Genomic DNA, 13,855 nt, shown 5'->3' on the forward strand with positions numbered 1-13,855 from the left:
GGAACGAATTACAAATATGATATTGAATTTATGAGAATGGAATTTTAGTAGATACTAGGAACTGCTTTTATTAATTAAATGAAATTGATTGAATATGGTTTTTATTTGCTAATCGATAAAATAGTGTTTAGAATTGTGATTATATGTGTTTGTAATACACGGTAGAATGTTATATTTTAATGCAGAATTGCGATTTTAGGTTCTTGAATGATTTATAATAGCTATTTCATATTATGTATTTTAACGAAAAATGTATGCTGATTGTAAAAATGATGATTCCTATTTTATAAAATTAGAAAGTTTGTTTAAATTGTTAAAAGGTTAAATTAACCCATAAAACAATTAAAAAAAAATTTTTTTTAAAAGAAGCCACCTCTTTCCCTCCTCCAGATATAATTTCGAGCCCTTTTCTTTTTTGGCCTCCCATGTGAATTGCTCCATTCGGCCAAAAAATGTGCTTTTCATCTACAAAAATCCTCAGTGCTGCAATGCACCATCTGATATATATGTTATGTTATTGTGATTTATCCTGTGCACCGCTGCCATTTTCGCGGTCTCCAGGAGCTCTGGTGGATTTTACAAAGAAGGGTTGTTGGGAGGGCTTAGCTAGTGGGATAGAGAGGGAAAAGCGCAAGAGAGCTTTGATGTGCTGTCACTAGCTTCAGTTCGATAAAAAACTGTCACTGTGTGCTGGTGTATTTTTTGTTGGTAGAGGGTATGTGGTGTTTGATGCATGAGTATATATGGGGTGGTTTGTGTGCAATTGGTTTAGTTTCCTATTGGGTGTTGTGGAGTATCTGTAGTGGGCAGTGTTGTTTTGTTTTTCTTCTGCGGCAGCGATACGTGTGTGATTTATTCAGTGTTTGAAGATGAGTCTGAAGAGTATTAGAGAGTTATGGTCTGTCTAGATAATATTATTCTGTGGTGATTTGCAGTAGAATGCTTTATTTCTTTGGGTGGTCCTGTTCTGGCTAATCAGGTTTACGTTGTTTTCGGTGTTTCTATAGTGATGTGCTGACAGTTTCCCTTCAATTATGTTTCCGATTTAGCTCAGTGAGTTGAAGAGCCATGTTTTTTACAATGTTTTGAACTTTAGGTGATCTTCTGTTGTTCATATTGCCTTTGGGAGCGACTTCCAAAGTCTTTCTGCTATTCAGGAGAATGTGGTTCCCCCAAATGTATGCTTTCAGTATGGTTTAGGTTTGAGGTGAATGTCGGTCCTGGACCTTAAGGTTCGTTTTGGTTTGTAGATGGAAATGTTTCTCTGTATGGATTCTGCTGCTTGGCCGTGGATTGCTCTGTGTGTTATGCACAGCATTTTGAAGAAAATGTGTTCTTTGACCGGTAGCTAATGTAGTGTTCTCAGTGCTGGTGTGATGTTTTCTCTCTTAGTTAGTCTGAGGCGTGGTCTTGCTGATTAGTTCTGTATTTGTTGCAGATTTTTGATAAGGTATTCTCGCATTTCGAGATAGATAATCTTGGTGTAGTTTATTCTTGACATGACGAGAGAAAGGACGGCAAGTGTTCTATGTGGGAAGGTGAAGAAGGGAAGTATCGCTTGATTGTGTGTAGGTCGAAAACGCATTTCATTACTACTGCGTTGACTTGCGGTTTGAGTGTTAGGTCCTTGTCCATTAATATTCCAATATTTCTGACCACTTTGGTGGATGATTCTGGTGGGTTTCCCAATGCAGTAGGCCCCGGAATGTGGTGATGGTTCAACTGATCATTTGGCGCGATCATGATTTTGTTTTGTCAGGGTCGAGTTTGAGGCTGCTGGTACTCATTCAATGGTTTATTTCTGTGAGAACCTTGGTAAGGGTTCGTTTTTCTTCTTCGCTAGCATTGATTCTGTAGAGGATCTGTGGGTCATCTGTGTAATTCTGGCAGGTGACGCTGTGTCTTTTGATGAGGTTGATGAGGGTTCATGTAGATGTTCAATAGTAGTGATGAGAGGGGTGGGCCTTGTGGGACTCTGCAGGTTGTTGTGCAGGGGGATTGGTTGAAAGGTGTTAGCCAAGTTGTTTTCATTTGTTCTGTGATGAAGGATTTTAGTCATAGTAACGCTATGTTGCTGATTCCTTAATCTTCAGGTCTTTTGATGAGTGTTTCAAGGTGGACTGTGTCGAAGGCTGCTGATAGATTTGACCTTGGAGCCTGTGTTGGTTTTTGGATCATGCTATAACAATGCTGTTTCTGTTCCTCTCATGGTTCTGAAGCCGGCTTGTGCCTGGTCTAGTATCCGATTGTTTTCTACATGTTCCAGGACTTGTTCGTAAACATAGCTTTCTAGCAGTTTCGCCGGGTATGGGATGGTTGAGATCAGTCGGTAGTTGGTTAGGTCTTCAGTGTTTCTCTATGGGTCTTTAAGGAGTGGCTTGATGTATGCTGATTTGAAGGCTTGTGGTACAGTTGATGTTGCTAGCGAGTGGTTGAAGAGGTTGAGGAAGTATTCCGCAGTTGTTTTCTGGGTGAGGATAGTCTTGTATATGTCTGGTGGGCTGGAGTCTGTTGGAGAGCTGGCCCTTTTTCTTTTGCTCAATAGGTTTTTTTTCTGTTTAGTTTGGTGCAGATTTTTAGCACAGTTTTTCTAATGCCCTACCAGACTTCGAAGAAAAACATATGTGAGGCAGTACATAAGCTTCACCCTTAGTATAAGGCTGTACCACCTGAGGATGGGGTTAGCATGGACAGAGCAATCAGTCTTATCTTAGGAGGGAGAGAGGGCTGTAGCTTGGTACAAAGAAATTGTAGCATACATATGGTCCAAGGAAACACTAAAACACTATGGCCTTCATTACGACTGTGCCGGTCCGGTAACAACGGTCCTGGTAAGTCTACTGGCACTGTTGTTACCGGACCGGCACAGTATGAGTCTGTGGGCGGGTGCTGTCCTACCCGTCCGGGTCAGACCTGGTGGATGGAATGGCACCCGTCAGCAGTGTTCCTTGGAAGTATCAGCACCGTTATTAACGCTGCCATTGCTTCCATGGTCCCCATTCTCAAAATGGAAATGGGGATTTACAATTTACCGGTGCCTGGCTTTCCGGAACACTGGGGTTGTAATCCCCCGGTGTTACCAGCAAGCCAGGCGCAGGTAAATATTGCAAGTCCGGCAGCAACCCGCCGGACTTGTAATGAGGCACTATCTATTGTAAAAAATAAAGTTAAAAAAATAAATAAAAGTAGACCAAGATAATTCTTGGGTACGTACTATAACGTCATATATACACAATCATAAAAACCAACTCAATAACTATGGTATCCAAACCAAGATATAACCTTTGTTAGAGTAGCAAGAGGCAAGTCGATGTGAGTCAAACCTAAGGTCATACATTCAGGATAGTAATATACTATTCTTGGGGAATAAGACCTGGTTAGATATTCTTTTAGAATACAATCAGTATTTCAAGGATAGTTGACCAGGTCAGTCATGCAGTAACACTGTTACAAGTATACACCTTGCAACATCACTTTTTAGAACAGAGTTCAGAGTTAGTAAACAACTCGTATACTTTCTGGAGGGGCCTCAAGCTACTCAATGATAAGTATGAGCACTCAATAACTATTTTAGAATGCATTAAGCAAATCAGGGAAAGCAAAACCCTATTACACTTTAAGAAAGACACACTATTTCAAGGTAAGTGATTGACCTATTGGTACATAACTATCTGCTGTCTAATAGGTAGTTATACCCAGTATACTTTAATACAGTTTCTAAGGTAAGAACTTTATGAAACTATTTTAGAATAGCACCAAAGCAATTCAGGGAAGCAGAACCCAGGGTTACAAGTTTAGATGAGCTGCAGCTAATCCTGGGGAATAAGACCTATATACTTTTTAAAGCCGACTCCAGATACTTAAAGGTAGGTATAACCCTATGACTGTTTTAGATATGTATAAAGCAGACCAGGGCAAGCAAATCCCAATGACACAATATTATTCATGGCATGTAAATCCTATTGCTAAGCGTTTACACTTATTCAATTAAGCAATGATGAAACAGTACCAACATGTACTACTTTTTAGAAGGGGGTCTGGGCAGGTGGTATGGGCAAACTCCCAACCACACGAATCACCCACTCAGCATCACTGGATGCACACCAGACTTGAGGTAAGTATTACCTAAGCCCTCACAGTACCGTAGGAGCAAAGAAGTGCTTCGGAGTGGGTGCCTTCAGGATGCAGCCGCACAGGACCCAGTCCCTGGATTCTTGGTCTGGTGACAAGAGAACTGGACACTGGATGGGAACCTGCAGCAGCAGTCATCAGAGGAGGATTCCAGCAAAGGATTGATTCTTCATGGACTTTTCACATCTCTGTGGATTTGGCAGCCAGATGAAGAATGAATATTGCTGGTCGGATCACCTTCACTAATCTGGTCCTGCACTCTGGTGAGGGGACTTCAAGGATTTTAATCATGTCTCTGGAGATCCAGCAGGAGTCCACCAAAGTTTCAGATGGATTCGGAATTCTGAGGACCGTGCACCGCACTCAGGCTTGAGGTCCCAGAGTATTAGCGGTTAGCAGCCCAGCAAGGTCACAGCATATCATGGGATGACTCACAATGCAGATCTTCTTGAGACTAGGGGATCTCATCAGCCTCTGGGTAGTTGTCGGTTCATTCGGGACCACCAGGTCCATTGGAAGGAAGAATTACATCAGGCTCTGGTTACACAGCAGGCTCTCCGGTCGCTGGAAATCGCTACAGACGTCCTGTATTGATCTTACTCTTTGGTTTCAGCTCCAGTGGTCGAGTTGTCAGCTGCTGCCAGATTCAGAGTATTTATCAGGAACTACAGTGCAACTTCTGAAATCTCTCCCTGCAGTTCACAGAAAGGGGTGGTCTGGCTGTCCAATTAGGACAGCCAGTCCCCCCCCCTACCTCCTTCCACTGGGACTTGGTTCCTTTCAGACAAGGTGAAATCCAAAGGGCTTCAGAGTTTAGACTCCTCCCTCACTTCCTACCATCTCAGACACTCTGGAGTTTAGGCAGGGAATACACAGGAATCCCCCCAAAGACAAAACTTTAACTGAGGTTGTTCTCACCTAGAATGGCAGGGGAAGATCTCAGAAAAAACATGGATACCTATAAATGGTGAAAATTAAGGAACCCGCCATTCTAGCAGAATGGTGGCCCTTCTGTGCATTACCGGGGCTGAATTAACAGCCTGCGAGTATTAAGACTAAAAAGTCACTAAGGTAAAACCATTGCCACCAGCCATTCAAGTAAACTTGCAATTGTAACAAAAATGCTATAGGTAAGCAAATTGTATCACCTCAGCCCTCCACATAAGGTGGGGTGTGCTGGGTCACTATATACAATGTAAAGGGGATGAAAATCCCTCTTTACCCCTTGGGAACAGTAGTTCAGCCAAGCACATTCAAGAGAAATTAACAGGGAAGCCCAAAGGGGTAACCCAGCCTAAGCCCAAAAGTTATAGGAAACTATAACTCCAACCATACCCTATGGAGAGACATAAAAAGGTCACCCATAAAAACATTAAAAAACGAGCTAGGTGAGAGGGGAAAAAGATTCCCCTTCACCTAGGCACAAGGGAAAATAATCACCAAGTCCAAACAAAAGGTTCAGGGATTGACACAGGTCAAGAAGATTAATCACAAATATGAAAATCTTACCTAACACGAATAGTTGGGACTGGTGCACCCCCCATCTATGGATAATTTATTTTAAATTACTGGATGTATTTACACCGAACCAGAAAAGGAATTCTTCAACGTTTTTTGTTAAATTGTTTCTTATTTGGTGCAAATGTATCCAGCAGTTTTCGAGCTGTGGGTGTTCAATTGAAGCACCAATTTCTCTATGGAAAAATGAACGCAAGGCTGAAAACTGCCCTTTAACCCTTGTTAACTTTTGAACTCCATTTTTGATGCGATATATTTTTCTTGCAAAATGTTCAGCCAACTCTGTCCACCAAGTCAAACGTTATTAGATACTGAATTTACGGAAAAGTCAATACACATTGGTTTTATCTTAAGTATGGGGCAGCGATCACCGTCCTTTAATAAATAGAGAGGGGCGAGGTAGAGTAAGAGAGAGAGAGAGACAGAGAAACAGACAGACAGAGAGGGAGAGTATGCGAGAGAGAGAGAGAGAGACAGAGAGGGGCGAGGGAGAGAGAGAGGGGCGAGGGAGAATATGAGAGAGAGACAGAGACGGGAGAGGGAGAGAGAGAGGGGGGCAAGGGAGAGTAAGGGAGACAGAGAGAGATAGAGGGGCGAGGGAGAGTAATAGAAAGAGAGAAAGAGAGAGGAGCGAGGGAGAGTATGCGTGAGAGAGAGAGACAGAGAGGGGCGAGGGAGAGAGAGAGGGGCGAGGTAGAGTAAGAGAGAGAGCAGAGAAGCAGACAGACAGAGAGGGGCCAGGGAAAGTAAGAGAGAGAGAGAGAGAGACAGAGAGAGAGACAGAGACAGAGAGAGGCAAGGGAGAGTAGGGGAGACGAGAGAGAGATAGAGGGGCGAGGGAGAGTAATAGAAAGAGAGAAAGAGAGACAGAGAGAGGGGCGAGGGAGAGTGAGAGAGAGAGAGAGAGAGAGAGAGAGACAGAGAGACAGAGACAGAGAGGGGCAAGGGAGAGTAAGAGAGAGAGACAGAGACAGAGAGAGAGAGACAGAGAGGGGCAATGGAGAGTAAGAGGGACATAGAGACAGAGACAGAGACGGGCAAGGGGGAGTAAGAGAGAGACAGAGACAGAGAAACAGACAGACAGAGAGGGGCCAGGGATAGTAAGAGAGAGAGAGAGACAGAGAGACAGAGAGAGGCAAGGGAGAGTAAGTGAGACAGAGCGAGATAGAGGGGCGAGGGAGAGTAATAGAAAGAGAGAAAGAGAGACAGAGAGAGGGGCGAGGGAGAGTAAGAGAGAGAGAGAGACAGAGAGACAGAGACAGAGAGGGGCAAGGGAGAGTAAGAGAGAGAGACAGAGACAGAGAGAGAGAGACAGAGAGGGGTAATGAATGGAGAGTAAGAGGGAAATAGAGACAGAGACAGAGAGGGGCAAGGGAGAGTAAGAGAGAGAGAGACAGAGAGCGACAGATAGGGTGAGGGAGAGTAGGAGAGAGAAAGAGAGAGGGACATAGCCAGTGAGGGGCAAGGGAGAGTAAGGGAGATAGAGACAGATAGGGCGAGGGAGAGTAATAGAAAGAGAGACAGAGACAGAGCAACAGTGAGTGGGGCGAGGAGAGGAAGAGAGAGAGAGAGAGAGACAGAGAGACAGAGACAGAGAGGGGCAAGGGAGAGTAAGAGAGAGTGACAGATAGGGCGAGGGAGAGTAGGAGAGAGAAAGAGAGAGGGACATAGCCAGAGAGGGGCAAGGGAGAATAAGAGGGAAATAGAGACAGAGACAGAGAGGGGCAAGGGAGAGTAAGAGGGAAATAGAGACAGAGACAGAGAGGGGCAAGGGAGGGTAAGAGGGAAATAGAGACAGAGAGGGGCAAGGGAGAGTAAGAGGGAAATAGAGACAGAGACAGAGAGGGGCGAGGGAGAGTAAGAGGGAAATAGAGACAGAGACAGAGAGGGGCAAGGGAGAGTAAGAGAGAGAGAGAGAGAGAGAGAGAGAGAGAGAGAGAGAGAGAGACAGACAGACAGACAGACAGACAGGGCGAGGGAGAGTAGGAGAGAGAAAGAGAGAGGGACATAGCCAGAGAGGGGCGAGGGAGAGTAAGAGGGAAATAGAGACAGAGACAGAGAGGGGCAAGGGAGAGTAAGAGGGAAATAGAGACAGAGACAGAGAGGGGCAAGGGAGAGTAAGAGGGAAATAGAGACAGAGATGGGCAAGGGAGAGTAAGAGGGAAATAGAGACAGAGAGGGGCAAGGGAGAGTAAGAGAGAAATAGAGACAGAGACAGACAGAGTAGGAGAGAGAGACAGATAGGGCGAGAGAGAGTAGGAGAGAGAAAGAGAGAGGGACATAGCCAGAGAGGGGCGAGGGAGAGTAAGAGGGAAATAGAGACAGAGACAGAGAGGGGCAAGGGAAAGTAAGAGGGAAATAGAGACAGAGACAGAGAGGGGCAAGGGAGAGTAAGAGGGAAATAGAGACAGAGAGGGGCAAGGGAGAGTAAGAGGGAAATAGAGACAGAGACAGAGAGGGGCGAGGGAGAGTAAGAGGGAAATAGAGACAGAGAGGGGCAAGGGAGAGTAAAAGGGAAATAGAGACAGAGACAGAGAGGGCCAAGGGAGAGTAAGAGGGAAATAGAGACAGAGAGGGGCAAGGGAGAGTAAGAGGGAAATAGAGACAGAGACAGAGAGGGGCGAGGGAGAGTAAGAGGGAAATAGAGACAGAGAGGGGCAAGGTAGAGTAAGAGAGATAGAGAGACAGAGAGAGACAGAGAGAGACAGATAGGGCGAGGGAGAGTAGGAGAGAGAGAGACAGATAGGGCGAGGGAGAGTAGGAGAGAAAGAGAGAGGGACATAGCCAGAGAGGGGCAAGGGAGAGTAAGAGGGAAATAGAGAAAGAGACAGAGAGAGGCAAGGGAGAGTAAGAGGGAAATAGAGACAGAGACAGAGAGGGGCGAGGGAGAGTAAGAGGGAAATAGAGACAGAGACAGAGAGGGGCAAGGGAGAGTAAGAGAGAGAGAGAGAGAGAGACAGAGAGAGACAGATGGGGCGAGGGAGAGTAGGAGAGAGAAAGAGAGAGGGACATAGCCAGAGAGGGGCGAGGGAGAGTAAGAGGGAAATAGAGACAGAGACAGAGAGGGGCAAGGGAGAGTAAGAAGGAAATAGAGACAGAGACAGAGAGGGGCAAGGGAGAGTAAGAGGAAAATAGAGACAGAGACAGAGAGGGGCAAGGGAGAGTAAGAGGGAAATAGAGACAGAGACAGAGAGGGGCGAGGGAGAGTAAGAGGGAAATAGAGACAGAGACAGAGAGGGGCAAGGGAGAGTAAGAGCGAGAGAGACAGAGAGACAGAGAGAGACAGATAGGGCGAGGGAGAGTAGGAGAGAGAGACAGATAGGGCGAGAGAGAGTAGGAGAGAGAAAGAGAGAGGGACATAGCCAGAGAGGGGCGAGGGAGAGTAAGAGGGAAATAGAGACAGAGACAGAGAGGGGCAAGGGAGAGTAAGAGGGAAATAGAGACAGAGAGGGGCAAGGGAGAGTAAGAGGGAAATAGAGACAGAGACAGAGAGGGGCGAGGGAGAGTAAGAGGGAAATAGAGACAGAGACAGAGAGGGGCAAGGGAGAGTAAAAGGGAAATAGAGACAGAGAGGGGCAAGGGAGAGTAAGAGGGAAATAGAGACAGAGAGGGGCAAGGGAGAGTAAGAGGGAAATAGAGACAGAGACAGAGAGGGGCGAGGGAGAGTAAGAGGGAAATAGAGACAGAGAGGGGCAAGGGAGAGTAAGAGAGATAGAGAGACAGAGAGAGACAGAGAGAGACAGAAAGGGCGAGGGAGAGTAGGAGAGAGAGAGACAGATAGGGCGAGGGAGAGTAGGAGGGAAAGAGAGAGGGAGGAACAAAGCCAGAGAGGGGCAAGGGAGAGTAAGAGGGAAATAGAGACAGAGACAGAGAGAGGCAAGGGAGAGTAAGAGGGAAATAGAGACAGAGACAGAGAGGGGCAAGGGAGAGTAAGAGGGAAATAGAGAGTGAGACAGAGAGGGGCAAGGGAGAGTAAGAGGGAAACAGAGACAGAGAGGGGCAAGGGAGAGTAAGAGGGAAATAGAGACAGAGAGGGGCGAGGGAGAGTAAGAGGGAAATAGAGACAGAGACAGAGAGGGGCAAGGGAGAGTAAGAGAGAGACAGAGAGAGACAGAGAGAGACAGATAGGGCGAGGGAGAGTAGGAGAGAGAAAGAGAGAGAGACATAGCAAGAGAGGGGCGAGGGAGAGTAAGAGAGAGGGGGAGACTAGATGATCTCTCCCACACACAGAAGGCTGAGAACATTCCACAAAGAGTATTGTGTATTACATATAAACAGGTCTAGGCTTCCCATTGGTTGAAATTCATGCTTCACAATAATTAGTCAAATCCCACAAATTGAGTAAATAATTCATGTTTATGGCACAGTTTACGTTTTAAAACTGCTAGTCTGCAAGTGACTGTGTATTTTTTTATATGGCACGGGAAAAAATTCCCAACAATTACCTGCAGATTACAGGTTTTTACCCATTGTCAGTTGTAATTCCCCAAGCACCTATTGTACATTAGTTGATATACATTGATAACGGGGGGCATGGAAATGGATCAATTAGTTGGCACTATACAGTTGGCCCCCAAGCCCTCATAACAACCATTAGCATACCCGCATCCCACTTCAATGGAAGCCCCTGCGAGGGGAATGGGGAAACACTCACTCAGGTAACTCCATGTCCTCGTTTAACCCTGTAAAATAAGAGAGAAACAAAGGGTCAGAGTTCCCCGACCTGATACTGGGAATGCCTCACGCGCGACGGACCCCCTAGACTAGGCTCACTGGGAAATAGGCCATGCATGCTCAGTCACAAATTGATGCCATATATAGTATCCCATGTTTATATAGCGCTTCACGGTAGAGACCCACCGCTTCTAAGGTCTGTAATGATCAGTGTTACTAACGTTATCCCGGTAGTACACAACTTAATGACGTCAGAAACATAAAGATCTAAGCCTGCACTGCTGCGATGCAACCCGGCAATAGCAGATTTCATACACATCACTGAAGCAAGCGCTAAACTCGATGAGCTATTTTACTGGTGCCCCTTGAACGGCGCTGGGGATGAGGCCGAGACAGTCACATGGGTGCCTAGGGCTGGCAGCTGAATCTGTGGACAGAGGCACTCGCCGCCACGTCGCCCCCGTTCACTCGCCTGAGCGGACCAGGGAACCTATAAACGGACCCTGTGCATGCGCAGTATGGGGCGCTTGGGCACAGGGAGGGGGTGAAGAGCCCTCGGTTAGACTATGTGAGGAGCTGGCAGCACACATGAAGATCATGGGGCCCAAGAACCGCGTGGGAGGAGCTTGGGGCTGATGGGCAGCATGGGCTAGCTTGTGTCACGTGGCGGGGAAGCTTGGGGCTGATGGGCAGCATGGGCTAGCTTGTGTCACGTGGCAGGGAAGCTTGGGGCTGATGTGCAGCGTAGGCTAGCTTGTATCACGTGGCGGGGGAACTTGGGGCTGATGGGGAACGTGGGCTAGCTTGTGTCACGTGGCGGGGAAGCTTGAGGCTGATGGGCAGCATGGGCTAGCTTGTGTCATGTGGCTGGGGAGCTTGGGGCTGATGGGCAACGTGGGCTAGCTTGTGTCACGTGGCGGGGAAGCTTGGGGCTGATGGGCAGCGTGGGCTAGCTTGTATCACGTGGCAGGGGAACTTGGGGCTGATGGGCAACGTGGGCTAGCTTGTGTCACGTGGCGGGGAAGCTTGGGGCTGATGGGCAGCGTGGGCTAGCTTGTGTCACATGGTGGAGCTTGGTGCTGATGAGCAGCGTGGGCTATCTTGTGTCACGTGGCAGCGGGGGAGGTTGGGGCTGATGGGCAGCGTGGGCTATCTTGTGTCACGTGGCAGCGGGGGAGCTTGGGCTGAGGGGCAGCATGGGCTAGCTTGTATCACGTGGCGGGGGAACTTGGGGCTGATGGGCAACGTGGGCTAGCTTGTGTCACGTGGCGGCGAAGCTTGGGGCTGATGGGCAGCGTGGGCTAGCTTGTATCACGTGGCAGCGGAACTTGGGGCTGATGGGCAACGTGGGCTAGCTTGTGTCACGTGGCGGGGAAGCTTGGGGCTGATGGGCAGCGTGGGCTAGCTTGTGTCACATGGTGGAGTTTGGGGCTGGTGGGCAGCGTGGGCTATCTTGTGTCACGTGGCAGCGGGGGAGCTTGGGGCTGATGGGCAGCATGGGCTAGCTTGTGTCATATGGCATGGGAGCTTGGGCTTGGGGCTGATGGGCAGCATGGGCTAGCTTGTGTCACGTGGCAGCGGGGGAGCTTGGGGCTGATGGGCAGTATGGGCTAGCTTGTGTCACGTGGCATGGGAGCTTGGGCTTGGGGCTGATGGGCAGCGTGGGCTAGCGTGTGTCACGTGGCAGGGGAGCTTGGGCTGATGGGCAGTGTGGGCTAGCTTGAGTCACGTGGCGGGGGGCTTGGGGCTCATGGGCAGCGTGGGCTAGCTTGTGTCATGTGGCTGGGGAGCTTGGGGGTGAGGGGCAGCATGGGCTAGCTCGTGTCACGTGGTGTATGAGCGGGGGGCTCATAGGCAGCGTGGGCTAGCTCGTTTCATGTGGCGGTGGAGCTTGGTGCTCATGGGCAGCATGGGCTAGCTTGTGTCACGTGGCAGCGGGGGAGGTTGGGGCTCATGGGCAGTGTGGGCTAGCTTGAGTAACGTGGTGGGGGAGCTTGGGGCTGATGGACAGCATGGGCTAGCTGGTGTCACATGGCGGGGGAGCTTGGGGCTGATGGGCAGTGTGGGCTAGCTTGTGTCACGTGGCAGCGGGGGAGCTTGGGGCTCATGGGCAGCGTGGGCTAGCTTGTCTCACGTGGCGGGGAGTTTGGAGCTGATGGGCAGCATAGGCTTGCTTGTGTCACGTGGCGAGGATCTTGGGGCTCATGGGTAGCGGGGGCTAGCTTATGTCACATGGCCTAGGGGGAGCTTGGGGCTGATGGGCAGCAGGTGCTAGCTTGTGTCACATGTCGGGGGAGTCTGAGGCTGATGGGCAGCGTGGGCTAGCTTGTGTCACAATGGCAGGAGAGCTTGGGGCTTATGGGCAGCGTGGGCTAGCTTGTGTCATGTGGCGGGGGAGCTTGGTGCTCATGGGCAGCGTGGGCTAGCTTCTGTCATGTGGCAGCGGAGCTTGGGGCTCATGGGCAGCATGGGTTAGCTTTTGTCACGTGGCAGGGGAGCTTGGGGCTGATGGGCAGCGTGGGCTAGCTTGTGTCACGTGGCGGGGAGCTTGGGGCTGATGGGCAGCATGGGCTAGCTTGTGTCACGTGGCATGGGAGCTTGGGCTGATGGGCAGCATGGGCTAGCTTTTGTCACGTGGCATGGGAGCTTGGGGCTGATGGGCAGCGTGGGCTAGCTTGTGTCACGTGGCGGGGGAGCTTAGGCTGATGGGCAGTGTGGGCTAGCTTGTGTCACGTGGTGGCAGGGGAGCTTGGGGCTGATGGGAAGCATGGGCTAGCTTGTGTCACGTGTCAGGGAGCTTGGGGCTGATGGGCAGCGTGGGCTAGCTTGTGTCACGTGGTGGGGGAGCTTGGGCTGATGGGCAGCATGGGCAAGCTTGTGTCACGTGGCGGCAGTGGAGCTTGCGGCTGATGGGGAGTGTAGGCTAGCTTGTGTCACGTGCAGCGGGGGAGCTTGGCTGATGGGCAGTGTGGGCTAGCTTGTGTCATGTGGTGGGGGGCTTGTGGCTCATGGGCAGCGTGGGCTACCTTGTGTCACGTGGTGGGGGAGCTTGGGGCTGATGGGCAGCATGGGCTAGCTTATGTCGCATGGCAGGTGAGCGTTGGGCCTCAGGGGAAGCGTGGGCTAGCTTTTGTCACGAGGCTGGGGAGCTTGGGGATGATGGGCAGCGTGGCCTAGCTCGTGTCACGTGGCGGATGAGCTTGGGGCTCATAGGCAGCGTGGGCTAGCTCATGTCACGTGGGGGTGGAGCTCGGGGGTCATGGGCAGCGTAGGCTAGCTTGTGTCACATGGCAGTGGAGCTTGGGGCTCATGGGCAGCATGGGCTTGCTTGTGTCATGTGGCGGGGGAGCTTGGGGCTGATGGGCAGCGTGGGCTAGCTTGTGTCACATGGCAGCGAGGGAGCTTGGGCTCATGGGCAGCATGGGCTAGCTTGTGTCACGTGACAGGGGAGCTTGGGGCTGATCGGCAGTGTGGGCTAGCTTGTGTCATGTGGCATGGGAGCTTGGGGCTGATGGGCAGCGTGTGCTAGCTT

General features: G+C 49.7%; 1 protein-coding gene across 1 annotated transcript in view; it reads right to left on the minus strand.

Moving 5' to 3' along the window:
* The window catches only part of NHERF4 (NHERF family PDZ scaffold protein 4), a 60,915-nt gene that overhangs the window by 31,152 nt on the left and 15,908 nt on the right, over positions 1-13,855 (minus strand). Inside the window, exon 2 of the mRNA XM_069614374.1 lies at positions 10,304-10,331. Within this exon, the coding sequence (XP_069470475.1) occupies positions 10,304-10,331 (28 nt within the window). The remainder of the gene's footprint in view (positions 1-10,303; positions 10,332-13,855) is intronic.

This window comes from Ambystoma mexicanum, chromosome 9 (assembly GCF_040938575.1).
Source record: "Ambystoma mexicanum isolate Mex_15411 chromosome 9, UKY_AmexF1_1, whole genome shotgun sequence".
In the NCBI taxonomy this organism is placed as follows: domain Eukaryota; kingdom Metazoa; phylum Chordata; class Amphibia; order Caudata; family Ambystomatidae; genus Ambystoma; species Ambystoma mexicanum.